Below are 22,487 nucleotides of genomic sequence, written 5' to 3' on the forward strand. Positions count from 1 at the left end.
TATTTTTGAATATACAAATAAGGAATGTTGAAAAGAATGATACTTTATGAAACTAGCGTTTTGTCATTCAACATTGACACTTGCTTGAGAAGTTGAAGTCGTTCTCTATCTCCGTTGCTTCTAGCCACGGTGGTTAAAAATGGTACGGTCCACAATAGGGGTGTCTGAAATTGCTTTACATTAAAATGTTCCTACAGTGAAAATAGGAGTTGACTTGACTTGTATTGTAACTGTAATTATATTTTTTTTCACAATATCAGAAAAATTATCTGACCCCCCCAAAACTGATATTTCTGTCCAGTACCCCCTGTAATTCGAACTATGGCTAATATTGATAAAACTGAAATTTAACAAAAAGAGACTGGGTTGAGTTTTGTCATTTTAAATTTTAATACAACGAATATGATCTGTAATGTTGTTTACTGCAACTTCTGTTGTTTAGTACAAATGCACATATTGCCTTGACCATATTAAAATGTTTAATATTTTTATATTATATTTAAAACGAAAAGAGGCAGGTTTGTGTTTTATATTTCGTTTTGTTATAAATAGGCAAACGTTATATGCAGTGAATATAATCAATATGCGTTGCCTGAACCACATTTGTGTGGCTTTAATGTTTAAGATTTCTTTAAATGAAAACGAAAAGAGTTAGTATGTTGTTTTATAACATATTTCGTTGCCTAAAACATAGGCTACAGAGATAACCGGAGTAGCAGAGCGAGCTGAGTGACGCTCGCTGTTCTGTACTTGGAATAACCGGGCTCGCCTCCATTACCCATATATGGATTAGCCAGAAGGTACAGCTCCTTTAAGATCACTTATTTTGAATGCATTTGAATGTGTTTTAAATTAAATGCAAGCAAGCATTGCTTTTTGCTAATCTGTTTAATAATTAATTTATTATGAAACGGGATGTGCACAGATTACAGGAAGTAAAACAAACCAAACCATTAAAAAAAAAAAAAAAAAACCTGTTTACAAGAACGAGTTGTACCGTTATGTTGACATGGAGGTTGGCGTGAATAAATTAACTGAAAAATATTTTACGTAAATAGATTCTTAAAATATCGCGCCAGTTATTTCGGAGCTATCATTTACAATATATATAATGATAGTCACTTGTGTTTATCAGTCAAAATACATTTTCAAGTAGGACAGGAAGTATCATGCATCATGCAAACGTCACGAGGAGCTCGAGGAGCGTCAAGTGCTTCGACAACGGAATCGGAATTACATCTTTAGTCGTGGGAGAGATGATGATCATCATGTGTATCTGTCATATTGCAGATTGTAAAGTTGTTTTTCTTTTATTTCAGACGAGTCTCTTTAAATAACGCATGTATATTCTTAAAGTATCAGAGCATACATTCGCCCAGAAATCTTAGATTGGAGGTAGTACGGGTTTTTTTTTTTTTTTTTTTTTTTTATTGTAATCCTTCCACATTTCCTCAAAATGTTTTTTTTTTTTTTCATTTTCTTTTTGTAACTTTCAGTTCACTTGAAGTATCGCTGTATAGCGGTATATTTATTATAAACAACACGCGACATATCACAGTACGATTGAATATAAGATCACACGAATTAATCTGTTTTGTTTATCATTTTACAGGAAACATTTAACTTAAAGAGACCTTTTCAAAGGTAAGGAACATTAAATAATTAATACTGTCTGCAATAAAAGCTATTGCACATTTACACTGTTACTGCTATCCTCATTTGTATGTAGCTTTGAATAAAAGCTTAATGAATTAATGTCTAATGAACATTAAGATATATTTCTGTTTTTTTAATCATCACTATTAGCCTACAATTCATGGGAAGATGACAAAATTTAATGTATTAAACATAACAATACATTCGTTTTCGATATCATTAGAGTAGCCTAAATAAAAATAGTGTAACATAAGCATCTATAGCTAACCGATTTCACTGCAAACTGATTATATTGAACTGTATAATAAGCTAGAATGAATGTATATGCATTTTGTTTACTACTAGTCTGGCTAATCTATTGAACCGTTTACACCCATTTTAATCGATGAGACCTAAAAGATTTTCTTATCACGTGACACCCTCTGGTGGACAACATTAGTATTATGGCTTCATCTATCATTCCCACTGAAATTCATGAAACTGAAGAAATTCCTCCCTGAAATGTTCCTATAAATATACTTTTTTTCCAAATGTGCATTCTTAATAATTAATTAAATATATTTCTCCACTAATCTGCAGCAGTGCAGAGCTCATCTTCTTAATAACAGTGTTTTCCTCTTACTGATCATATTTCAAACCTATTGAGTTTAAAATTTGTAAAGAATTTGACTGATAAAAAGGATTGCTTATTAATCCTGGTGCTCTTATTCCCGTCTTTTAAAATAGTTGAACGAATGAATGTACGTCCTCCTGTAGTCAATCATTGAAACATTTGAGGTTATTAGCCACTGAAATGTAATTGGCTGCTGACGGCCATGTTTTATGTAGCTAAATCATATTGGAGGATATGTTAGGACGTCTAGTCCAGCAAAGAAGACCCATTTTCAGCTTCACCGTACATGTGGTTATGGTGTTTGTTACGCCTGCCTGTTTACCCCTGGCCTGCTGGCTCTGCTACACAGTGCAGACGTTAGCTGGGCAACAGGTGCATTCAATCCCTAATTAACTCACCATAGGTGTTAGTATAAAGACCTGTGACTCTGAGTGAGAGGTCTCTCACTTCTCTCCCATTTTTTTTTTCTTTTGTATATATATATATATAAAAGAAAAAAAAATGGGAGAGAAGTGAGAGACCTCTCACTCAGAGTCACAGGTCTTTATTCTCTCAGAAGTCTCTTCTGCTCACCAAGGCTATTTGATTAAAAAAAACAATAATAATAATAAAAAAAACAGTAATAATGTGAAATATTATGACAATTTAAAATGACTGTTTTCTATTTTAATATATTTTAAAATGTAATTTATTCCTGTGATGGTAAAGTTGAATTTTCAGCATCATTACTCCAGTCTTCAGTGTCACATGATCCTTCAGAAATCACTCTAATATGATGATTTAATGCTCAAAAAACATTCATTATTATTATCAATGTTGAAAACAGTGTACAATTTTTTTTCAAGATTCTTTGATGAATAGAAAGTTCAAAAGAACAGCATTTATTTAAAATATAATATTTTCTAACATTATAAATTTCTTTACTGTAACTTTTGATCAGTTTAACTCATCCTTGATGAATAAAAGTATTGATTTATTTTATTTCTTTCCCCCAAAAATAAAATTAAAATTCTTACTGACCACAAACTTTTGAACGGTAGTGTTTAATGTTACAAAAGCTTTAGATTTCAGATAAATACTGTTCTTTTGAACTTTCTATTCATCATAGCATCATGAAATAAAAATGTAAATAACTGTTTTCAACATTGATAATAATCATAAATGTTTCTTGAGCATCAAATCATCATATTAGAATGATTTCTGAAGGATCATGTGACACTGAAGACTGGAGTAATGATGCTGAAAATTCAGCTTTGATCACAGGAATAAATTACACTTTACTATATATCCACAAAGAAAACAGCTGTTTTAAATTGTAATAATATTTAACAATATTACTTTTTGTTTGTATTTTTAATCAAATAAATGCAGCCTTGGTCAGCAGAAGAGACTTCTTTTAAAAACATTAAAAATCTTACCGATCTAAAACTTTTGACCAGTAGTGTGTATATATATATATATGAAGAATTCAGATGCCATCTGAAATTTTCTTCTATAATGGTCATTTTTATCAAGCTTGTATATTTAAGTTCAGAAATTTCACTTAAATGGCAATGAAAATTACGTATTAATTGTCATTTAAGTGAAATTACTGAACTTAAATATACGAGCTTGATAAAAATGACCATTCTAGAGGAATCTGAACTCTTCATATATACTTATAAATCTTTTCTTTCCCATATTTATTTTTAGTGCCAGAGATTGTTATTTAGTAACCACACGTGTGTGTTTACACGAAGATGGATAGATGATTAGCAAATTAGCAAATAAGTTTTTCACAGCTGTTGTAGCCTATTGAGTATGACCGATTGTTGTTTACTGTGAGTAAATTAGCACTGCATTGAGTGGCTATACAGGGTTTTATATCCTATTATAATTGTGCATCTATTTATCATCCTCGGTTTAACACTGAAATTTTTTTTTTTTTTTTTATGGTCTGTGTGATTAATTTGAATAATAAAAAGGATTTTTTGTCTTGGGCTTGTTAATTCACTTGATCTTTATGAGTTTCTAGTGTTATAGTGGGTTGAGCTACGAAATGGTATGTCAATATGAGTACTATTGAATAATCATTTGGGCCTAGGCTGTTTTCTGGCACTTTCGTTTTTGGGGTTTTTTAATAGAATTATTTGGATTTATTGTGGTCAATTTATTAACTAATCTTCATTGTGTGAATTTTATGATAGTCCAAAATGACTTCCATTCAGGGATTGAATGTAGAACTTTCTGAGAAGTTTCTAGATAGGTGCACCAAAGAACAACTTTTAGAAATCGCAGAGAGTCATGCAATCATTTTGACTGGCAATGATAAGAAGCGCAAGGAGGATTTGTTAAGGGCTGTTAAAAGCCAGTTGATAGCCAAGGGAATTCTGGTTGTCGGATATGAAGCTGGTCTTGGTAAGGTAGTGTATCCACTTGTTGAGAGAGATTTAATGTCCATAGAGAAACAAACACAGATTCTATCGTTTGATGGTACTCAAGCATTAGAAGATAGCGAATGGGAAAAACGTTTTCAGTTAAAAAAAAATCTTGAACAGTTGTTGAACGTACACAATTTGAGTTGAGGAAGTTAGAGTATGCATGTGAGAGTGAACCTGAACATAGGCAGTATGAGATGAGGAAGCTAGAACTTGAACTGGGAGTAAAAAAAGCTGAAGCTTCAAAATCCGTTCAGAATTCGCTCGGGAAAAAGAGATTACGTTTACAAGGTAAAACGTATAAAGGCTTTTCAGTTGTAGAACTCACTATAGGTGTAATTTTGATGCGAGTTGGTGTGGATCCTCAGAATGGCCTGTGGTCTGTGTGTTCCAAGTTTTGTTAAGTTTGGATGTTGCGATCAGGAGATACAGGTCAATTCCTGAAAAAGGTTTGCTAATATCTTTGCATGAATCAAATCGATGAATCAAAATTCTTTTGATAATGTTTTTTGCCGGCACTGTCTCTAGCTGTTGTGTGTAAATTGAAGATCGGACCAATGGCCTAGTAAGAGTTAAAAAAAAAATGACATTTAAAACAGCCTAAACATTTGATAGAAGGAAATGAAACTGGAGATATACAAGTACATCTTTGACTTTGTAGGGCTGTGTGCACGTTTGGGACCAAGCTTGGGGTCTCTGTGATTTGGGTCCTGACCTCACAATCTTCCTCCGAGTCCAGACTTTTGTGACGTAACACCGCTGTGACTGTCTGGTTGAAGTTCACTTCAGTGCGGGATCGGCGAAAGTTTGCATCAAAGGCACATGTTGACCTAAAAAAAGGGGCATTCGTGACCATTCTTCTGAAACCTAAAATGACACTTGGGACACCCTGCAGTCTTGTGGACTTAAAGGGATAGTTCAGTCAAAAACATCTGTCATTAATTACTCATCCTCATGTCGTTCCAAACCTGAAAGACTTTCGTTCATCTTCAAAACAAATGAAGATCTTTTTGATGAAATCTAAGAGATTTCTGCGTAACACGAGAATGAACCTCATTGGTTCTCTCACGTCAAGCGAACATGCTTGAGCTTCAGTTTACCACAACTGATGTGTGCGTTGATGAATGTTTATATGGGAATAAAAGCCTAAATTCAATCTGTTGATTTCACTGAAAATGTGGACTATACCGCTCGATTCAAATGGATTAATTTTACGATCTCTTTATGAACTTTTTGAAGCGTCAAAGTGGTAGTTGTGTTGCTTAAGAAATGGAGGGACAGAAATCTCTCAGATTTCATTAAAAATATCTTATAATATCTTCATTTGCAACGACATGAGGGTGAGTAATTCATGACTTGTCTTTTCCCAAATGGCACAATGACGCCTAAAAAAAAAAAAAATTGGGACAACATTTTTGTTAGTATAAACTAAACTGATGTTTTGTTTTTCTATAGTATTTCAACTCTCACTGGTAGTGGGGCAGATTAAAACAACCACACTGTTTGTGCTTAACTTTAATTTACAGGGCCCTATCTTGCACCCAGCGCAATTGACTTTGTACACCGACGCATGTATCATTCCTATTTTGCACCCGACGCACAGCGGACTTTTCCCTCCACAGACACAACGTCTGTAAATTAGGGAATGAACTTGCGCTCCCGGGGGTGGTTCAGCGAAAAGAGGAGGCGTGTTTCGGCGCAAACGTTCCCTGGTGCTATTTTGCAGGTTTAGAAAACAATTCCGCCACAGACCAGGAGAAACCTAGTCTAAAGTCAGTAGCGCGTTCAGATGCTATTTTAAGGGCGCATGCTTGGCCATAATGTAGCGTGTGCACAATGCGCATACACTTTGCTTCTCTCATCTACACACAGACGCAGCTGTTGACATTTTTGCAAACCATACATAATTACAAGGAAAAATATTCCACACGAGGGAAATCATTGTTGTGTCCATGAAGATGTGAAAAATAGGCATAAATCTAGCTTACACATTTATCCAAATTATTATACGCCTGTTTAACCGAAGTTAATTTGGGTGTGTTTCTCTCATCCCCATACAATGTCACTTCTCTGTGTTTTACGGCCCTGACGAGAACGCCGGTCTCCTCGGCTGTGAACCGCTCCTGGCAAATCCGCCGTTATAATAGCCATCCGCCATGGAGCAAGCGCGCCTGCTTTTAAAGGGAATGTGAGATGACGCTCTGATTGGTTTATTTCACGTTACGCCCAAACCACACCTATGAGTAATGAAGCTACTTCAGACCAACCCATTTTAGATTTGAGATCCATCGAGATCCGCCCACAAAGTTACTTGCGTTTCGCGTTTGATACTTGCGTTTCAGATCGTTAAAATAGGGCCCACAGAGTTTAGGGATAAATTGTAGATTTCAAAATCCGATAAAGCAGATAAATGTGGGGAATTGTCTCAAAGTTTGAGATGAACAGCGAGTTACAGACAAACCACTACCCTACTATATAAAAGATGTATGTGTATTAAAGGTAACATACGAAAATATCGCTAAAAACTGAAATTAGAATGTATGAATTGTATACAATTGCAACGTGACCGAATGTATGTCAGGGTTGCTTTTTGTTCACAAGTTTACCAACAAACAAACAAAAAAGTTGATAGGCCTGCTTTTTTTTACTTTCTAAAAGTATTTCCTAATGTAATGTACCGTATATTGATGCAGTTTGACTCGTCACTTGCCCAGCAGATCCGGAGATGGGAAGCAATTCGCAGCGCAACCAGGACGTCCTCAAATCTGCCGACTCCACGGCCTGGTTTCGCAGCTACTTGCACGGAGGGACGTCTAGCCTGATCTCCACCATGACCACCCTCATCACATTCCCTTTGTACAAGACCGTCTTCCGCCAGCAGCTGCACAGCACTTTAGTGCGAGAAGCGGTGGCCCAGTTGTTCAAGGAGGGTCCAGTGAAGCTGTACCGTGGAGTGGCGCCACCCTTGCTGATGAAATCCCTTAACGGGACGCTTCTGTTCGGCCTCCAGGACACCTTCCTTCATCAGCTTCCCCTCTTCTCCACGACTCCTCTTCCCAGGAACGCTCTCCCTGCCCTGGCAGGCTTCGGCGCGGGTGTGGTGGAGGCCTTGCTCTTCACCCCGTTTGAGCGCGTGCAGAACGTCCTGCAGAACAGCAGTAACGACAGTCGTCTTCCAACCTTGAGAAGCATATTGCTCAAACTAGCTTCGAGACCGTTAGCGTCCGGATACTACACAGCCTTTCTGCCTGTACTCGTCCGTAATGCCTTAGGGAGCAGCCTGTATTTTGGCCTGAAGGACCCCATGTCTAACACCCTCAGGGATAATGGATGTTCTCCGGTTGCAGCTTCGTTCATGGCTGGTGTTTTAAACTCCGTGGTGATCAGTCTACCGCTGTACCCTCTTTCTGTTCTGGTGGCCAACATGCAAGCGCAAGCAGAAGGAGGAGAAAGAGGAGTGAGATCCAGCTGGAGGCGTCTCTGGGCGGCACGTCAGCACAGACTTTCTCTTCTGTATCGCGGAGGATTCTTGGTCATCCTTCGCTCCTGCGTCACCTGGGGAATCACTACGGCCATATACGACCAGCTGGAGAGGCACTCGAGGTGACGATCCCAAAGCCCAGAACATCTCAGGTTAACCGGCAATGCTGGTGTGCAGCGGTGTCATACATTAAGATTTTCAATGTTTTTAAAAGAAGTCTCTTCTGCTCACCAAGGCTGCATTTATTTGATTAAAAATACAACAAAAAAATTTAATATTGTGGAATATTATTACAATTTAAAACAGCTGTTTTCTATGTGAATATACAGTGGGTACGGAAAGTATTCAGACCCCCTTAAATTTTTCACTCTTTGTTATATTGCAGCCATTTGCTAAAATCATTTAAGTTCATTTTTTTTTTCATTATTGTACACACAGCACCCCATATTGACAGAAAAACACAGAATTGCTGACATTTTTGCACATTTATTAAAAAAGAAAAACTGAAATATCACATGGTCCTAAGTATTCAGACCCTTTGCTCAGTATTTAGTAGAAGCACCCTTTTGATCTAATTCAGCCATGAGTCTTTTTGGGAAAGATGCAACAAGTTTTTCACACCTGGATTTGGGTATCCTCTGCCATTCCTCCTTGCAGATCCTCTCCAGTTCTGTCAGGTTGGATGGATAATGTTGGTGGACAGCCATTTTCAGGTCTCTCCAGAGATGCTCAATTGGGTTTAAGTCAGGGCTCTGGCTGGGCCATTCAAGAACAGTCATGGAGTTGTTGTGAAGCCACTCCTTCGTTATTTTAGCTGTGTGCTTAGGGTCATTGTCTTGTTGGAAGGTGAACCTTCGGCCCAGTCTGAGGTCCAGAGCACTCTGGAGAAGGTTTTCGTCCAGGATATCCCTGTACTTGGCCGCATTCATCTTTCCCTTGATTGCAACCAGTCATCCTGTCCCTGCAGCTGAAAAACACCCCCACAGCATGATGCTGCTGCCACCATGCTTCACTGTTGAGACTGTATTGGACAGGTGATGAGCAGTGCCTGGTTTTCTCCACACATACCGCTTAGAATTAAGGCCAAAAAGTTCTATCTTGGTCTCATCAGACCAGAGAATCTTATTTATCACCATCTTGGAGTCCTTCAGGTGTGCTTTCATGTGTCTTGCACTGAGGAGAGGCTTCCGTCGGGCCACTCTGCCATAAAGCCCCGACTGGTGGATGGCTGCAGTGATGGTTGACTTACTACAACTTTCTCCCATCTCCCGACTGCATCTCTGGAGCTCAGCCACAGTGATCTTTGGGTTCTTCTTTACCTCTCTCACCAAGGCTCTTCTCCCCCGATAGCTCAGTTTGGCCAGACGGACAGCTCTAGGAAGGGTTCTGGTCGTCCCAAACGTCTTCCATTTAAGGATTATGGAGGCCACTGTGCTCTTAGGAACCTTAAGTGCAGCAGAATTTTTTTTGTAACCTTGGCCAGATCTGTGCCTTGCCACAATTCTGTCTCTGAGCTCTTCAGGCAGTTCCTTTGACCTCATGATTCTCATTTGCTCTGACATGCACTGTGAGCTGTAAGGTATTATATAGACAGGTGTGTGGCTTTCCTAATCAAGTCCAATCAGTATAATCAAACACAGCTGGACTCAAATGAAGGTGTAGAACCATCTCAAGGATGATCAGAAGAAATGGACAGCACCTTAGTTAAATATATGAGTGTCACAGCAAAGGGTCTGAATACTTAGGACCATGTGATATTTCAGTTTTTCTTTTTTAATAAATGTGCAAAAATGTCAACAATTCTGTGTTTTTCTGTCAATATGGGGTGCTGTGTGTACAATAATGAGGGAAAAAATGAACTTAAATGATTTTAGCAAATGGCTGCAATATAACAAAGAGTGAAAAATTGAAGGGGGTCTGAATTGTCCAGCACAAGCATGTGAAACTGTTCTTATTGTTTTTAATAAATGATAATGATAAATATGGTATTTTATTGGAAGATATATCTGGGACAAGGGTTTTCCCACTTTGTATGTAGCTCAAAAACTTAAATTTTGGTCTGTTGTCATTTCTATCATAATTTGGCTCTAATCCCATATGGGATCCTTTAAAGGGATAGTTCAAAATCAAATTCTGTCATCATTTACTCAACCTCAAGTTGTTCCAAAAGATGAATTTCTTTCTTCTCCTGTAAACAAAAGAAGATATTTTGAAGAATATGGATAACCAAACAGTTTATATGCCCCAGTGACTTTCATAGTATGGAGAAAGAAAGAAAAATACAGGTTTGGAATAACTTGAGGGTGAGTAAATGATGACAGAATTTGATTTTGAACTATCCCTTTAAATGATCCCATATGGGATTAGAGCCAAATTATGATTAGGTCAATATCCTAATGGATAAAATACAGTACTTTACGTTTCTCTTAAAGGGATAGTTGACCCAAAAATGAAAATATATATTAATTCAGACTATCCAGTGGGCTCTTAATTGATTTTATTTTAATTGAAAGAGCATTCTTGTTTGTTCCCCTTAGAATTGGTAAAAAAATATATATGAATTTGTGGATTTTGCATCAGCGCCTGAAGGTGTTAATGGCCACAAGATGGCGCTGCTGGTGCGTTCACTGCCTCTCTCTCTAGTATTTTATGTAGACTGTTTATAAGTGTTTTATCCTATTCGCCATGGAAAAAAAAACATTTGAAAATATTATTGCGATTTTTTTTATTATTTTTTTTATCTACCAATTCTTACAATGGCAGAATTGCGAGATATAAACTTTTGCGAAATATAAAATCAGAATTGCGAGATATAAACTTGCAATTGTGAGGGGAAAAACATCAGAATTGCGAGATAAAAAGTCGCAATTACCTTTTTTATTTTGTATTCAGTGGTGAAAAAAAACATCCATAGAAGTATTTTGATTCGAGGTGTCTCTTCTCTGGAAACACGTTCACTGTGTTTCAGTTTCACTCACTGTACGATTTACCGTTACTTCACTGCGCTGCAGGATTATCCAATCAAAATGCAGAAACGCTGCAGATTTATCCAATCAGAACACAGTAGTGAGAGATTGGGCCAATCAGAGCGATCGTATTACACGCCTGCTGTTGCGCAACGGGATGTGATGGCTATTTAAACCAGTTTCCCACCTTGAGCCCTGCACAGAGATTCTGTTTGAGATATTTTGTGTACCACAGCTCCGAGGCCAGCGCCAGGTAAGGCTCTCGAATTATATCTTTATTTAATCTGAGAAAGAGACTCTGCGGTGTTATACCATATAATAGTTTTTCGCATAACATCAGATATTATCACGGACGTACGTGTCTCTTTAAAAGTGTGCATGTACATTATACAATTATAAACATGCGATTATGAGATAATATACGTTTACATTACATATGCATTTAATATGTATAGTAATAATATGAAGGGATCTCATGTTTTAAAATTCAAGGAAGTGCAGCATATGCTTGTGTACGAGAATGCGTAGTGTGTGCGTGAGCGCTTGCAGTTTAATTATTAAGCTTACTAGTTTGTAGTATCGAGCATTTTGCGGTGTAGAAGAGATGCGTATGCTTTTGCTTTGCGCAGTCTGTCATAAATTCTCATGGCGCATTTTAATTGTTACCAGTTGCAGTAAAACGTCACTTGGAACATTTTGCAGTGTTTGGAAGTGTTGCAAAATCCCTGAGACTAGATTTGGCGCCGAGTCAGATTGGGTGTGGTGAAGACATGAGGATTTTAACATGATCATTGGTTCATGCAGTGATCATGATGATCACACCTTCTTGTTCATTTACCATACGTTTGTGTGTGTGTATCTGCTTTGAAAGTGTTCTGATGTTGTTAATACAATAATACTGAGGCTGTTATATGTGTCATCAGCAAAGAACATTAAGAGGGAACATCGAAGTCTTCAACACACCAATAAAAGGCTTGATTGGCTTAACCAATATGTTTTCAGGGTTACTGTGTTCATTGTGCATATCATATATCTGTCTATTTAATCTGATATTAAATTAATACTAAAAAGTGAATATGATCTGGCCATCAAAACGAAATTATTCAGTCATATTAGGTAATAGCTTGAATAAAACCAGTTAATTTAGATAATTTTGCATTGTTTAGCAAAATATTTTTTATGCCATGGAAAACCATATGGTAACAAATTACTTTAATGAGTCTACTTGAGTGATTTTGTAAAATCACTTACTGGTGTTGTGCAGATCTTTCTGTTGCTTTACCATTTTGCTGACCTTATCTGTTAAACATACATGCTTCAGCGCAGTTAGATTTTAATTGTTCTGCAAATGCACAAAAACCATAAAAAAAATCAATAATGTATTACTATTTGCCAGCCTGTTGCTAATAAGGGGTTGTGTAACCTGGGTTTTGTACACACACCTGAGGGGCGGGTGGGGCACGTCGACGTGTCCATACAAAGTCAGGAAAACTAACACCTTTGAGGAAATAGCTCTTGGGTAGTTAAAAATGGCACTTCTGCTTTTTAAAAATGTGGTTTAACCACGGTTTAGATTCCGTTATATGTCTTGCCAGCTATGTTTGGCAACAGCAAAAGAAACACAAATACTGTCCAAACACACATTTGGTTTGACCAAAGCATTAGAATGTCAATAAGTCGAATAATTTGTGTAAAGAAAGTTTTGATTTGTGAACAGCTATTTTTAATGATTAATTAGGAAAAGATTAAGCAGACATTGCATGTAGAGACTGAAGCTGTCTAAAACGTATTCAATTGCTTGGATTCTCACAGACTCTCCAAAATGAGTGACAACAACCCCGTTAAAGAAGAAGTGCAGAAATTTGACAAGAGATGTCTAAAAAAGACAAACACAGCGGAGAAGAACACCCTGCCAACTCAAGAAGGTAAGCGGGTTTGGCAGCCTCGCCCTCATGATTCATTGTTCCAGATCACAGCTCACCCTTGCACAGTCTTGTGCCGATCTGACACGGCAAAGCAAACATTACAAGAATATACACATAGAGGAATTCTGCTGAGATAAGAGCTGAGCTGAAGAGTAAAAGATAGAAAGGCGTGGCAATTGAGGGACTCCAGTGATTACTATCCAGCAGCAAGATTTACAAAAGCTTGTTATGGACTTTAACCTTCATTTTCACTAATTAATATTGATGTAACACCCCTACTCACAGGTATAAAATGTAACTGCATATGGCAGGGAATGAGAAGATAAGATCTTGGAAGTGCACACTTAAAGGGTTAGTTCACCTAAAAATGAAAATTCTGTCATTAATTACTCACCCTCATGTTGTCCCAAACCCGTAAGACTTTCGTTCAACTTGAATGAATAACTTCATCAACTAATAAAGTCAATTCAACGAGTCCATTGTCAGCTACGCAACTACCACTTTGACACTTCAAAAAGTTCATAAAGAGATCGTAAAACTAATTCACATGAATTGAGAGGTTGAAACATGATTGCTTTATATGATTAACAGATTGAATTTAGGCTTTCATTCACAACCATACTTGCTTGACACTCGAAAACAAACCTCTTGCAGAAGCTCAAACGTGCTGCGTAACACGAGAATGAACCTCATTGGTTCTTGATGAAGCTCAAACGTGCTGCGTAACACGAGAATGAACCTCATTGGTTCTTGATGAAGCGCAAACGTGATGCGTAACACGAGAATGAACCTCATTGGTTCTTGTGATGCTCAAACGTGCTGCGTAAAACGAGAATGAACCTCATTGGTTCTTGTGATGCATAACACGAGAATGAACCTCATTGGTTCTTGTGATGCTCAAACGTGATGCATAACACGAGAATGAACCTCATTGGTTCTTGATGAAGCTCAAACGTGCTGCGTAAAACGAGAATGAACCTCATTGGTTCTTGATGAAGCTCAAACGTGCTGCGTAACACGAGAATGAACCTCATTGGTTCTTGCTGAAGCTCAAACGTGCTGCGTAAAACGAGAATGAACCTCATTGGTTCTTGATGAAGCTCAAACGTGCTGCGTAAAACGAGAATGAACCTCATTGGTTCTTGATGAAGCTCAAACGTGCTGCGTAAAACGAGAATGAACCTCATTGGTTCTTGATGAAGCTCAAACGTGCTGCGTAAAACGAGAATGAACCTCATTGGTTCTTCATGAAGCTCAAACGTGCTGCGTAAAACGAGAATGAACCTCATTGGTTCTTGTGATGCATAACACGAGAATGAAACGTGAATGAAACGAGAATGAAGCTCAAACGTGCTGCGTAACACGAGAATGAACCTCATTGGTTCTTGAGATGCTCAAACGTGCTGCGTAACACGAGAATGAACCTCATTGGTTCTTGTGATGCGTAACACGAGAATGAACCTCATTGGTTCTTGTGATGCTCAAACGTGATGCGTAACACAAGAATGAACCTCATTGGTTCTTGATGAAGCTCAAACGTGATGCATAACACGAGAATGAACCTCATTGGTTCTTGCTGAAGCTCAAACGTGATGCGTAACACAAGAATGAACCTCATTGGTTCTTGATGAAGCTCAAACGTGATGCGTAACACGAGAATGAACCTCATTGGTTCTTGTGATGCTCAAATGTGATGCGTAACACAAGAATGAACCTCATTGGTTCTTGAGGAAGCTCAAACGTGATGCATAACACAAGAATGAACCTCATTGGTTCTTGATGAAGCTCAAACGTGATGCATAACACGAGAATGAACCTCATTGGTTCTTGCTGAAGCTCAAACGTGATGCGTAACACAAGAATGAACCTCATTGGTTCTTGATGAAGCTCAAACGTGATGCGTAACACGAGAATGAACCTCATTGGTTCTTGTGATGCTCAAATGTGATGCGTAACACAAGAATGAACCTCATTGGTTCTTGAGGAAGCTCAAACGTGATGCATAACACAAGAATGAACCTCATTGGTTCTTGAGGAAGCTCAAACGTGCTGCGTAACACGAGAATGAACCTCATTGGTTCTTGCTGAAGCTCAAACGTGCTGCGTAACACGAGAATGAACCTCATTGGTTCTTGTGATGCGTAACACAAGAATGAACCTCATTGGTTCTTGTGATGCTCAAACGTGATGCGTAACACGAGAATGAACCTCATTGGTTCTTGTGGAAGCTCAAACGTGCTGCGTAACACGAGAATGAACCTCATTGGTTCTTGCAGAAGCTCAAACGTGATGCATAACACGAGAATGAACCTCATTGGTTCTTGTGATGCGTAACACGAGAATGAACCTCATTGGTTCTTGTGATGCTCAAACGTGATGCGTAACACAAGAATGAACCTCATTGGTTCTTGATGAAGCTCAAACGTGATGCATGACACGAGAATGAACCTCACTGGTTCTTGCTGAAGCGCAAACGTGATGCGTAACACAATAATGAACCTCATTGGTTCTTGATGAAGCTCAAACGTGATGCGTAACACGAGAATGAACCTCATTGGTTCTTTATGAAGCTCAAACGTGATGAGTAACACGAGAATGAACCTCATTGGTTCTTGTGATACTCAAATGTGATGCGTAACACAAGAATGAACCTCATTGGTTCTTGAGGAAGCTCAAACGTGATGCGTAACACGAGAATGAACCTCATTGGTTCTTGAGGAAGTCAAACGTGATGCGTAACACGAGAATGAACCTCATTGGTTCTTGATGAAGCTCAAACGTGCTGCGTAACACGAGAATGAACCTCATTGGTTCTTGTGATGCTCAAACGTGCTGCGTAACACGAGAATGAACCTCATTGGTTCTTGAGGAAGCTCAAACGTGATGCGTAACAAGAGAATGAACCTCATTGGTTCTTGATGAAGCTCAAACGTGCTGCGTAACACGAGAATGAACCTCATTGGTTCTTGTGATGCTCAAACGTGCTGTGTAACACGAGAATGAACTTCATTGGTTCTTGAGGAAGCTCAAACGTGATGCGTAACACAAGAATGAACCTCATTGGTTCTTGATGAAGCTCAAACGTGATGCGTAACACGAGAATGAACCTCATTGGTTCTTGTGATGCGTAACACAAGAATGAACCTCATTGGTTCTTGTGATGCTCAAACGTGATGCGTAACACGAGAATGAACCTCATTGGTTCTTGTGATGCGTAACACGAGAATGAACCTCATTGGTTCTTGTGATGCTGAAACGTGATGTGTAACACAAGAATTAACCTCATTGGTTCTTGATGAAGCTCAAACGTGATGCGTAACACGAGAATGAACCTCATTGGTTCTTGTGATGCTGAAACGTGATGTGTAACACAAGAATTAACCTCATTGGTTCTTGATGAAGCTCAAACGTGCTGCGCAACACGAGAATGAACCTCATTGGTTCTTGATGAAGCTCAAACGTGCTGCGCAACACGAGAATGAACCTCATTGGTTCTTGATGAAGCTCAAACGTGCTGCGTAACACGAGAATGAACCTCATTGATTCTTGATGAAGCTCAAACGTGATGCGCAACACGAGAATGAACCTCATTGATTCTTGAGGAAGCTCAAACGTGCTGCGTAACACGAGAATGAACCTCATTGATTCTTGAGGAAGCTCAAACGTGCTGCGTAACACGAGAATGAACCTCATTGATTCTTGATGACGCTCAAACGTGATGCGTAACACGAGAATGAACCTCATTGATTCTTGAGGAAGCTCAAACGTGCTGCGTAACACGAGAATGAACCTCATTGGTTCTTGATGAAGCTCAAACCTGATGCATAACACGAGAATGAACCTCATTGGTTCTTGATGAAGCTCAAACGTGATGCGTAACATGAGAATGAACCTCATTGGTTCTTGATGAAGCTCAAACGTGATGCGTAACACGAGAATGAACCTCATTGGTTCTTGATGAAGCTCAAACGTGCTGCGCAACACGAGAATGAACCTCATTGGTTCTTGCTGAAGCTCAAACGTGCTGCGCAACATGAGAATGAACCTCATTGATTCTTGATGAAGCTCAAACGTGCTGCGTAGCATTGGTTCTCTCACGTCAGGCGAACATGCTTGAGCTTCCGTTTACCACAACTGACGTGTGAGTTGATGAATGTTTATTTGAATAAAAGCTCAAATTAAATCTGTTCATCATTTAAAGCGATTGAGTCTCTTCAGAAAATTTGGACTAAACCGCTCGATTCATATGGATTAGTTTTACAATCTATATTATGAACTCTTTGAAGCGTCAAATTGTCAGTGCATGGCTGTCAATGGAGGGACAGAAATCTCCCAGATTTCATTAAAATATCTGGTTACACTTTATTTCGATAGTCCACTTTAGACATTCTACTAACTATAAGTAGCTTTTCAACTACATGTCAACTAGCTCTCATTAGAGTATTAGTAGAGTGTAGTAGACTGTAGTAGACTGTTAGGTTATGGTTAGCAGATATTCAGCAGACAGTCTACTAATACTCTAATGACAGTTAGTTGACATGTAGTTGCAAAGTTACTTATAGTTAGTAGAATATCTAAAGTGGACTATTGAAATAAAGTGTTACCAAATATCTTTATTTGTGTTTTGGAGATGAGTGAAAGTCTTACAGGTTTGGAACGACATGAGGGTGAGTAATTAATGACAGAATTTTCATTTTTGGGTGAACTAACCCTTTAAGTAATGATCGACTCTTCAACACCTACTGAGTAGATTTAAGCATTTATTTTCTCCGAAGAATTGCCTTTAATATCAGTTTTCAGTACAGCTTGTCAGAAGACTAAAAGTTATCTGAAGATGCTCAGAGCAATGTCTCAACTGACGTGAGAACTACTACTAATAATTGTAAACATCTTCCATGTGATCCATTTAGATTTGTTTCCACAGTGTTTTGTTTTTATGTGCCTGAAGTTGTCCTTTGTTTTTCTCGTTCAGTGGAAGTAATTTAAGATAGGCTATGATTCATTTACATCTCACTTTGCATTTACAGTTTCCCCATAAAAAGAGAAAGAAATAAACAAAGAAAATATCTTGCAGATCTGGATGCACTGGCATTGTAATGATGATGTAATAGTCAAGTTTCTTTTATTTATATAATGCTTTATACAATAAAGGTTGTTTCAAAGCAGCATATAATGTGCTGGAGTACAAGTCATGCTCCAGAACAGTGTTAGATGTCTTATGAATTAAAACAGCTCATTCAACTCATTCTGGGAGGAGCGTCCTGAGGAAACCCTGATCCATAACATTGTTTCTCAAAATGTGTTAGGTGGCCAGAATGAATCCTTACTCTTTTTTTATATATATATATATTTTTTTTTATATCTCATTAATTTTGATTAGATACCGGGTTATGGTTCTTATATTTTTTATGCTACTCTTAAGGCCACTTTTCACACTCAACGATTACACAACACCATTTTCAACTAAACTGAAAACGTTGTATGCGTTTTGGCTGTGTTTTTACATGACAGCAGCATTTTGGGGGACCTGAAAATGCAAACTTTTGAAAACGGGTTTCAAATTTCTGTTCGGGTTTCTGTTCAGTCCAGAGATGGTTTTATTATTGGGAGATACGAGGGTCCATGGATCTACCGTTGGAGAAAGCGTAACAGCTAATTTGGATCATGTGTGCCTTGATAACCAGTCACATTACAGCCTGGACATCAATGAATTTCGTTTAGAGTTGTGTGACAGTCAATCACTGTTTGCAGATGCTATAGAAATGAATGAGAAGTGTCGCAAACTGAATTATACCTGTCGCGCAATTGTCAATGACTTCTCTCATAAAACAGCATTTTTTTTCGGTGTAAGCTCTAAAAATAGATCAATCCAAAATTAATGTTTAAGATCACACATGTTGAAGATTTGCCAAAGGGCTGTCGATTCAATAAATGATAACCTTTTCCTCACAAAAGCAGTTTATTCAGCGTAGTGAAGCCTGTCCTTTATTGACATCCATTAAAACAAGTCCTCTTGTCTCTTTCCCTGCATACCAGAACGTTAGCAGGAATTTCGTTTATTTTTGCAGTTACAGGCTTGCCTTCAAGTAGCTATAGGGTAGTTTTTCTTTACAAAGTGAATCGTCACCTACTGGCCTGGCAGCAGAATACAGCGTCTTTAGTCATTTTCGCGGATCCGTGTGAACGGGGATAGTTTTGATAATGTTGCCGAAAAAACGCAAAGAAAAAACGTTTTTAGTACATTATTGTCGTACATTATTTGTACGTCGTTGTCGTGTAAACGTACCCTGAGCCCACAGTGTTTAACCCTGGGTTATGAAGCTTGAGAAGTCCATCTGTTTCTCTTGTTATGTTCATTGTTGCACCTCTCTCATTTCATCTGTTCACAGATATTGAGCAAGAAAAGAAGGCTGGAGATGGGGCGAAATGAATCCTGCCACGGCTCTTCTCACATCCTCATGCTCCCCGTCCCGACCCCCGGACGTCTGCTCTACTCCTGCATATCAGACCATTTTTAAATTGATTGGCATTTTTAAAATGACGAGAATCATGTATTAATTGAACCTGTGGATATTTTCAATCTTTTTAACATGTGTTATTTAGAGAGGAGATGATGAGGTGGGCTGTTAATGAGCACATATCTGTATCCGTCATTACCAACTAATGACTGCCCACATCAATCTGGTGCCATTCTGCATTCTTCAAATGACATGTGAGATGATATTTTTGTTTAATAAATAATGGTAAAAAGTTCTAAAATGTGTCCAATCGCTTTATGAAAATAATACTTAGTAATGGTCTCCTTGAGAGAGAGAAAAAAAAAATAAAAAAAAAATAATATATATATATTAGTGCTGGGCAACGATTAATCCCATCCAAAATAAAAGTTTGTGTTTACATCATATGTGTGTGTACTGTGTATAATTATATTGTATATATAAATACACACACATGCATGTATATATTTAAGAATTTTTATTTATATATATATATATATATATAATATATAAATTATGTATAAATATATACAGTATATACATGCAAATATTTCTTAAATATATACAGTATATGCATATAACTTTTATTTTGGATGCGATTAATCGTTGCCCAGCACTAATATATATAAAACTTTATCCTTTTATGGATTCAAACCTAAGAGGTTGTGTTTGGATATTGGATGATGTCATCCTCTGGGTGGTTTCTACCGCGACCACGTCACTCTTATCTTGGTCACGAACCGCTTCCTCTACTCGCATTACTCAATTCTTGTAAAGATCTACCTTTATAGATTCAGGAGGAGTCATGTAGCCGTATAATATTCTCTTCTTTGATTATTATGCTCTCCCACGGCCCAGTCTGTTCTGTCTTGACTGACTTTGTAAAGTCGGGATATCGCTATTACTAACTTTTTCAGACAGTAATTTCATTTCCCCAAAAGGATTCTTACTCTACAGCAATAAACAGACTGGGACAATACTATTCAGAGTTTTGAGGGCAGTCCTCATTCTCAATTTATTATTTCTAGAGACTAAAGCTAAATACACCATGGGCCAAATACACAATTGCATTTTAAGGCTTGCCCTATCTTTGTTCAATATATGATCTCTCTAACAATAAGGTGTGTTCTGAGAGTTGTGGTCAATGGCTCTCTCTCTCTCTCTCTCTCTCTCTCTCTCTCTCTCTCTCTCTCTCTCTCTCTCTCTCTCTCTCTCTCTCTCTCTCTCTCTCTCTCTCTCATTTTATCAAATTTCTACCTTTCTAGACATTTAGTTACACACAACAATGATCCTGTTCCCCAGAACCCATGTTCACCCACACACACATAATGCAACATACGTCATCTTTATCTTTGTGCACAGTATATGTTTTTGTCACCTGATGAAAAGTTCATGGTCCCAATACCTGTAATTCTCTGCATATTATTAAATCTTATAATTTAGATCTTTATCTAATAATTTAGAAGAGAACACTCCATTTCTCTTGACAGATGATATAAAACATGTAGACACTGTAATCACCAATACTCAAGGTTAGTGAACTTCTGCTTCATACTTATCCTGCACAATGAATGATCACTCAAAACGTGCAGCTTGATGAGGGGATGTCTGATATTACTTTTCTTACTTTTAATGATATATTATTTTGACTTTTCTCTGATCAGACAGATGCATATTGCCCGCTGAACACTAAAATGATGTGGTAAGCAACTCGCACGAACAGGAAACACTCTAAATAGTATGTCATTTGAAACTGAGGAGATCGCTAGAGATAAACAAAGCACATACAAATATAGACAAGAAACGACGAGGGACAACTGAAACTCTGCAACTCTGCTATATGTATGTACAGGGGAAACTAAACTAGACACAGGTGTGCAAACCATTGGTAACCATAGAAACTAACAGGGATATAATCAGTAACATAGAAAACCAAAACTAAAGAGAGAAACAGAAAATGATCAACATAAAAGTCCACATAACTAATGATTGGCAAAAAAGAGAGGCTTTTTAAAACTTTTAATCTATTGAACCAGTTGCTACACAACATGATTCCTTGTTTCACTGTTTTTATTGAAAGTGAAATCTAAATGCAATTAACTTATCATCTAATACCATTAAAATATGAAGGGTCTGTCTTATTATGCGTTATTCAAATTGTTTGGCTAATGGAGAGCTTGGTTAATCAGACCAATAAGAGACTAACTAAAACTCTTCCTTTTTATTATACAAATGTGTGTTAAAAATGCAACTTTTGAAAAACCAGACACTGGCTCATGGGTTCGTATCTGAATGATTTGTTCACGATTCTCAAGTGTTACTCTTGAAGTTACTCACGATCTGCTTGAACGATTTGTTCATGAACCAGATCTGATTCTCAAGCGTAACTCACACGTTCTGCTTGAAGTTGTCATCAATGAATAACTCCTTAAATTTAGGCCTGTTCTCCACACGAAGCTACCATAAAATTCTATGTTTTTTATGGTACTAATAAAGTGCTTTTTTGAAGCTTGAAAGATACCGTCCCTATTAATTGTAATTATATGGAAAAGAGTGACTAGTACAACATTTCTCCTTTTGTGTTTCATGCATGCCAGCAAGGCTACAGTTTTGAATGGCGTAAGGCTGTTAAATTTACATTTTGGGGCAGGGACCATTGCTTTATCTCTTTTGTTTTTAAAGGAGTTTTATCTTATTATAATGTACCACACCTTTGCGCAGTTGCGTAAAAGCCACTCAGGGTGTGAGGGAGTGAATTCTCAGGGATAGAGCATGATAACTGTCTTTTATAGTACAGTCTAACACATTTTAGAACGAGTTATTGTCATTTGTAATTGAATGAATTACAAAAATGCAGGTTTTGGTTTATTAAGTATAGCAACATATTGCAGCATGCTTAGCAACTACATGTCAACTAACTCAGAGTATTAGT

At 37.8% G+C, this 22,487-nt stretch overlaps 2 protein-coding genes across 5 annotated transcripts; both read left to right on the forward strand.

The window, feature by feature from the left end:
- The first annotated feature begins 980 nt into the window (after positions 1-980).
- Positions 981-8,428, forward strand: LOC311095056 (solute carrier family 25 member 53-like). 4 transcript variants are annotated; one of them, XM_084133376.1, is made up of 3 exons: positions 981-1,293; positions 1,613-1,644; positions 7,404-8,428. In XM_084133376.1, exon 3 carries the CDS (start codon positions 7,412-7,414, stop codon positions 8,291-8,293), a length of 882 nt encoding a protein of 293 aa, XP_083989502.1. In that variant the 5' UTR covers positions 981-1,293; positions 1,613-1,644; positions 7,404-7,411; the 3' UTR covers positions 8,294-8,428. The 4 variants fall into 4 exon arrangements, with proteins under 4 accessions (XP_083989502.1, XP_083989503.1, XP_083989501.1 ...); XM_084133377.1 differs by having other exon boundaries at positions 1,093-1,293; positions 7,380-8,428; XM_084133375.1 differs by having other exon boundaries at positions 1,197-1,395; positions 7,380-8,428.
- Positions 8,429-11,237: 2,809 nt separating this feature from the next.
- On the forward strand, positions 11,238-19,817 carry tmsb1 (thymosin beta 1). The gene is made up of 3 exons (XM_084133379.1): positions 11,238-11,386; positions 12,946-13,058; positions 19,448-19,817. Exons 2-3 carry the CDS (start codon positions 12,956-12,958, stop codon positions 19,486-19,488), a joined length of 144 nt encoding a protein of 47 aa, XP_083989505.1. The 5' UTR covers positions 11,238-11,386; positions 12,946-12,955; the 3' UTR covers positions 19,489-19,817.
- The last annotated feature ends 2,670 nt before the right edge of the window (positions 19,818-22,487 follow it).

Source organism: Abramis brama, assembly GCF_963993115.1.
Source record: "Abramis brama genome assembly, chromosome: 13".
Classification (NCBI taxonomy): Eukaryota; Metazoa; Chordata; class Actinopteri; order Cypriniformes; family Leuciscidae; genus Abramis; species Abramis brama.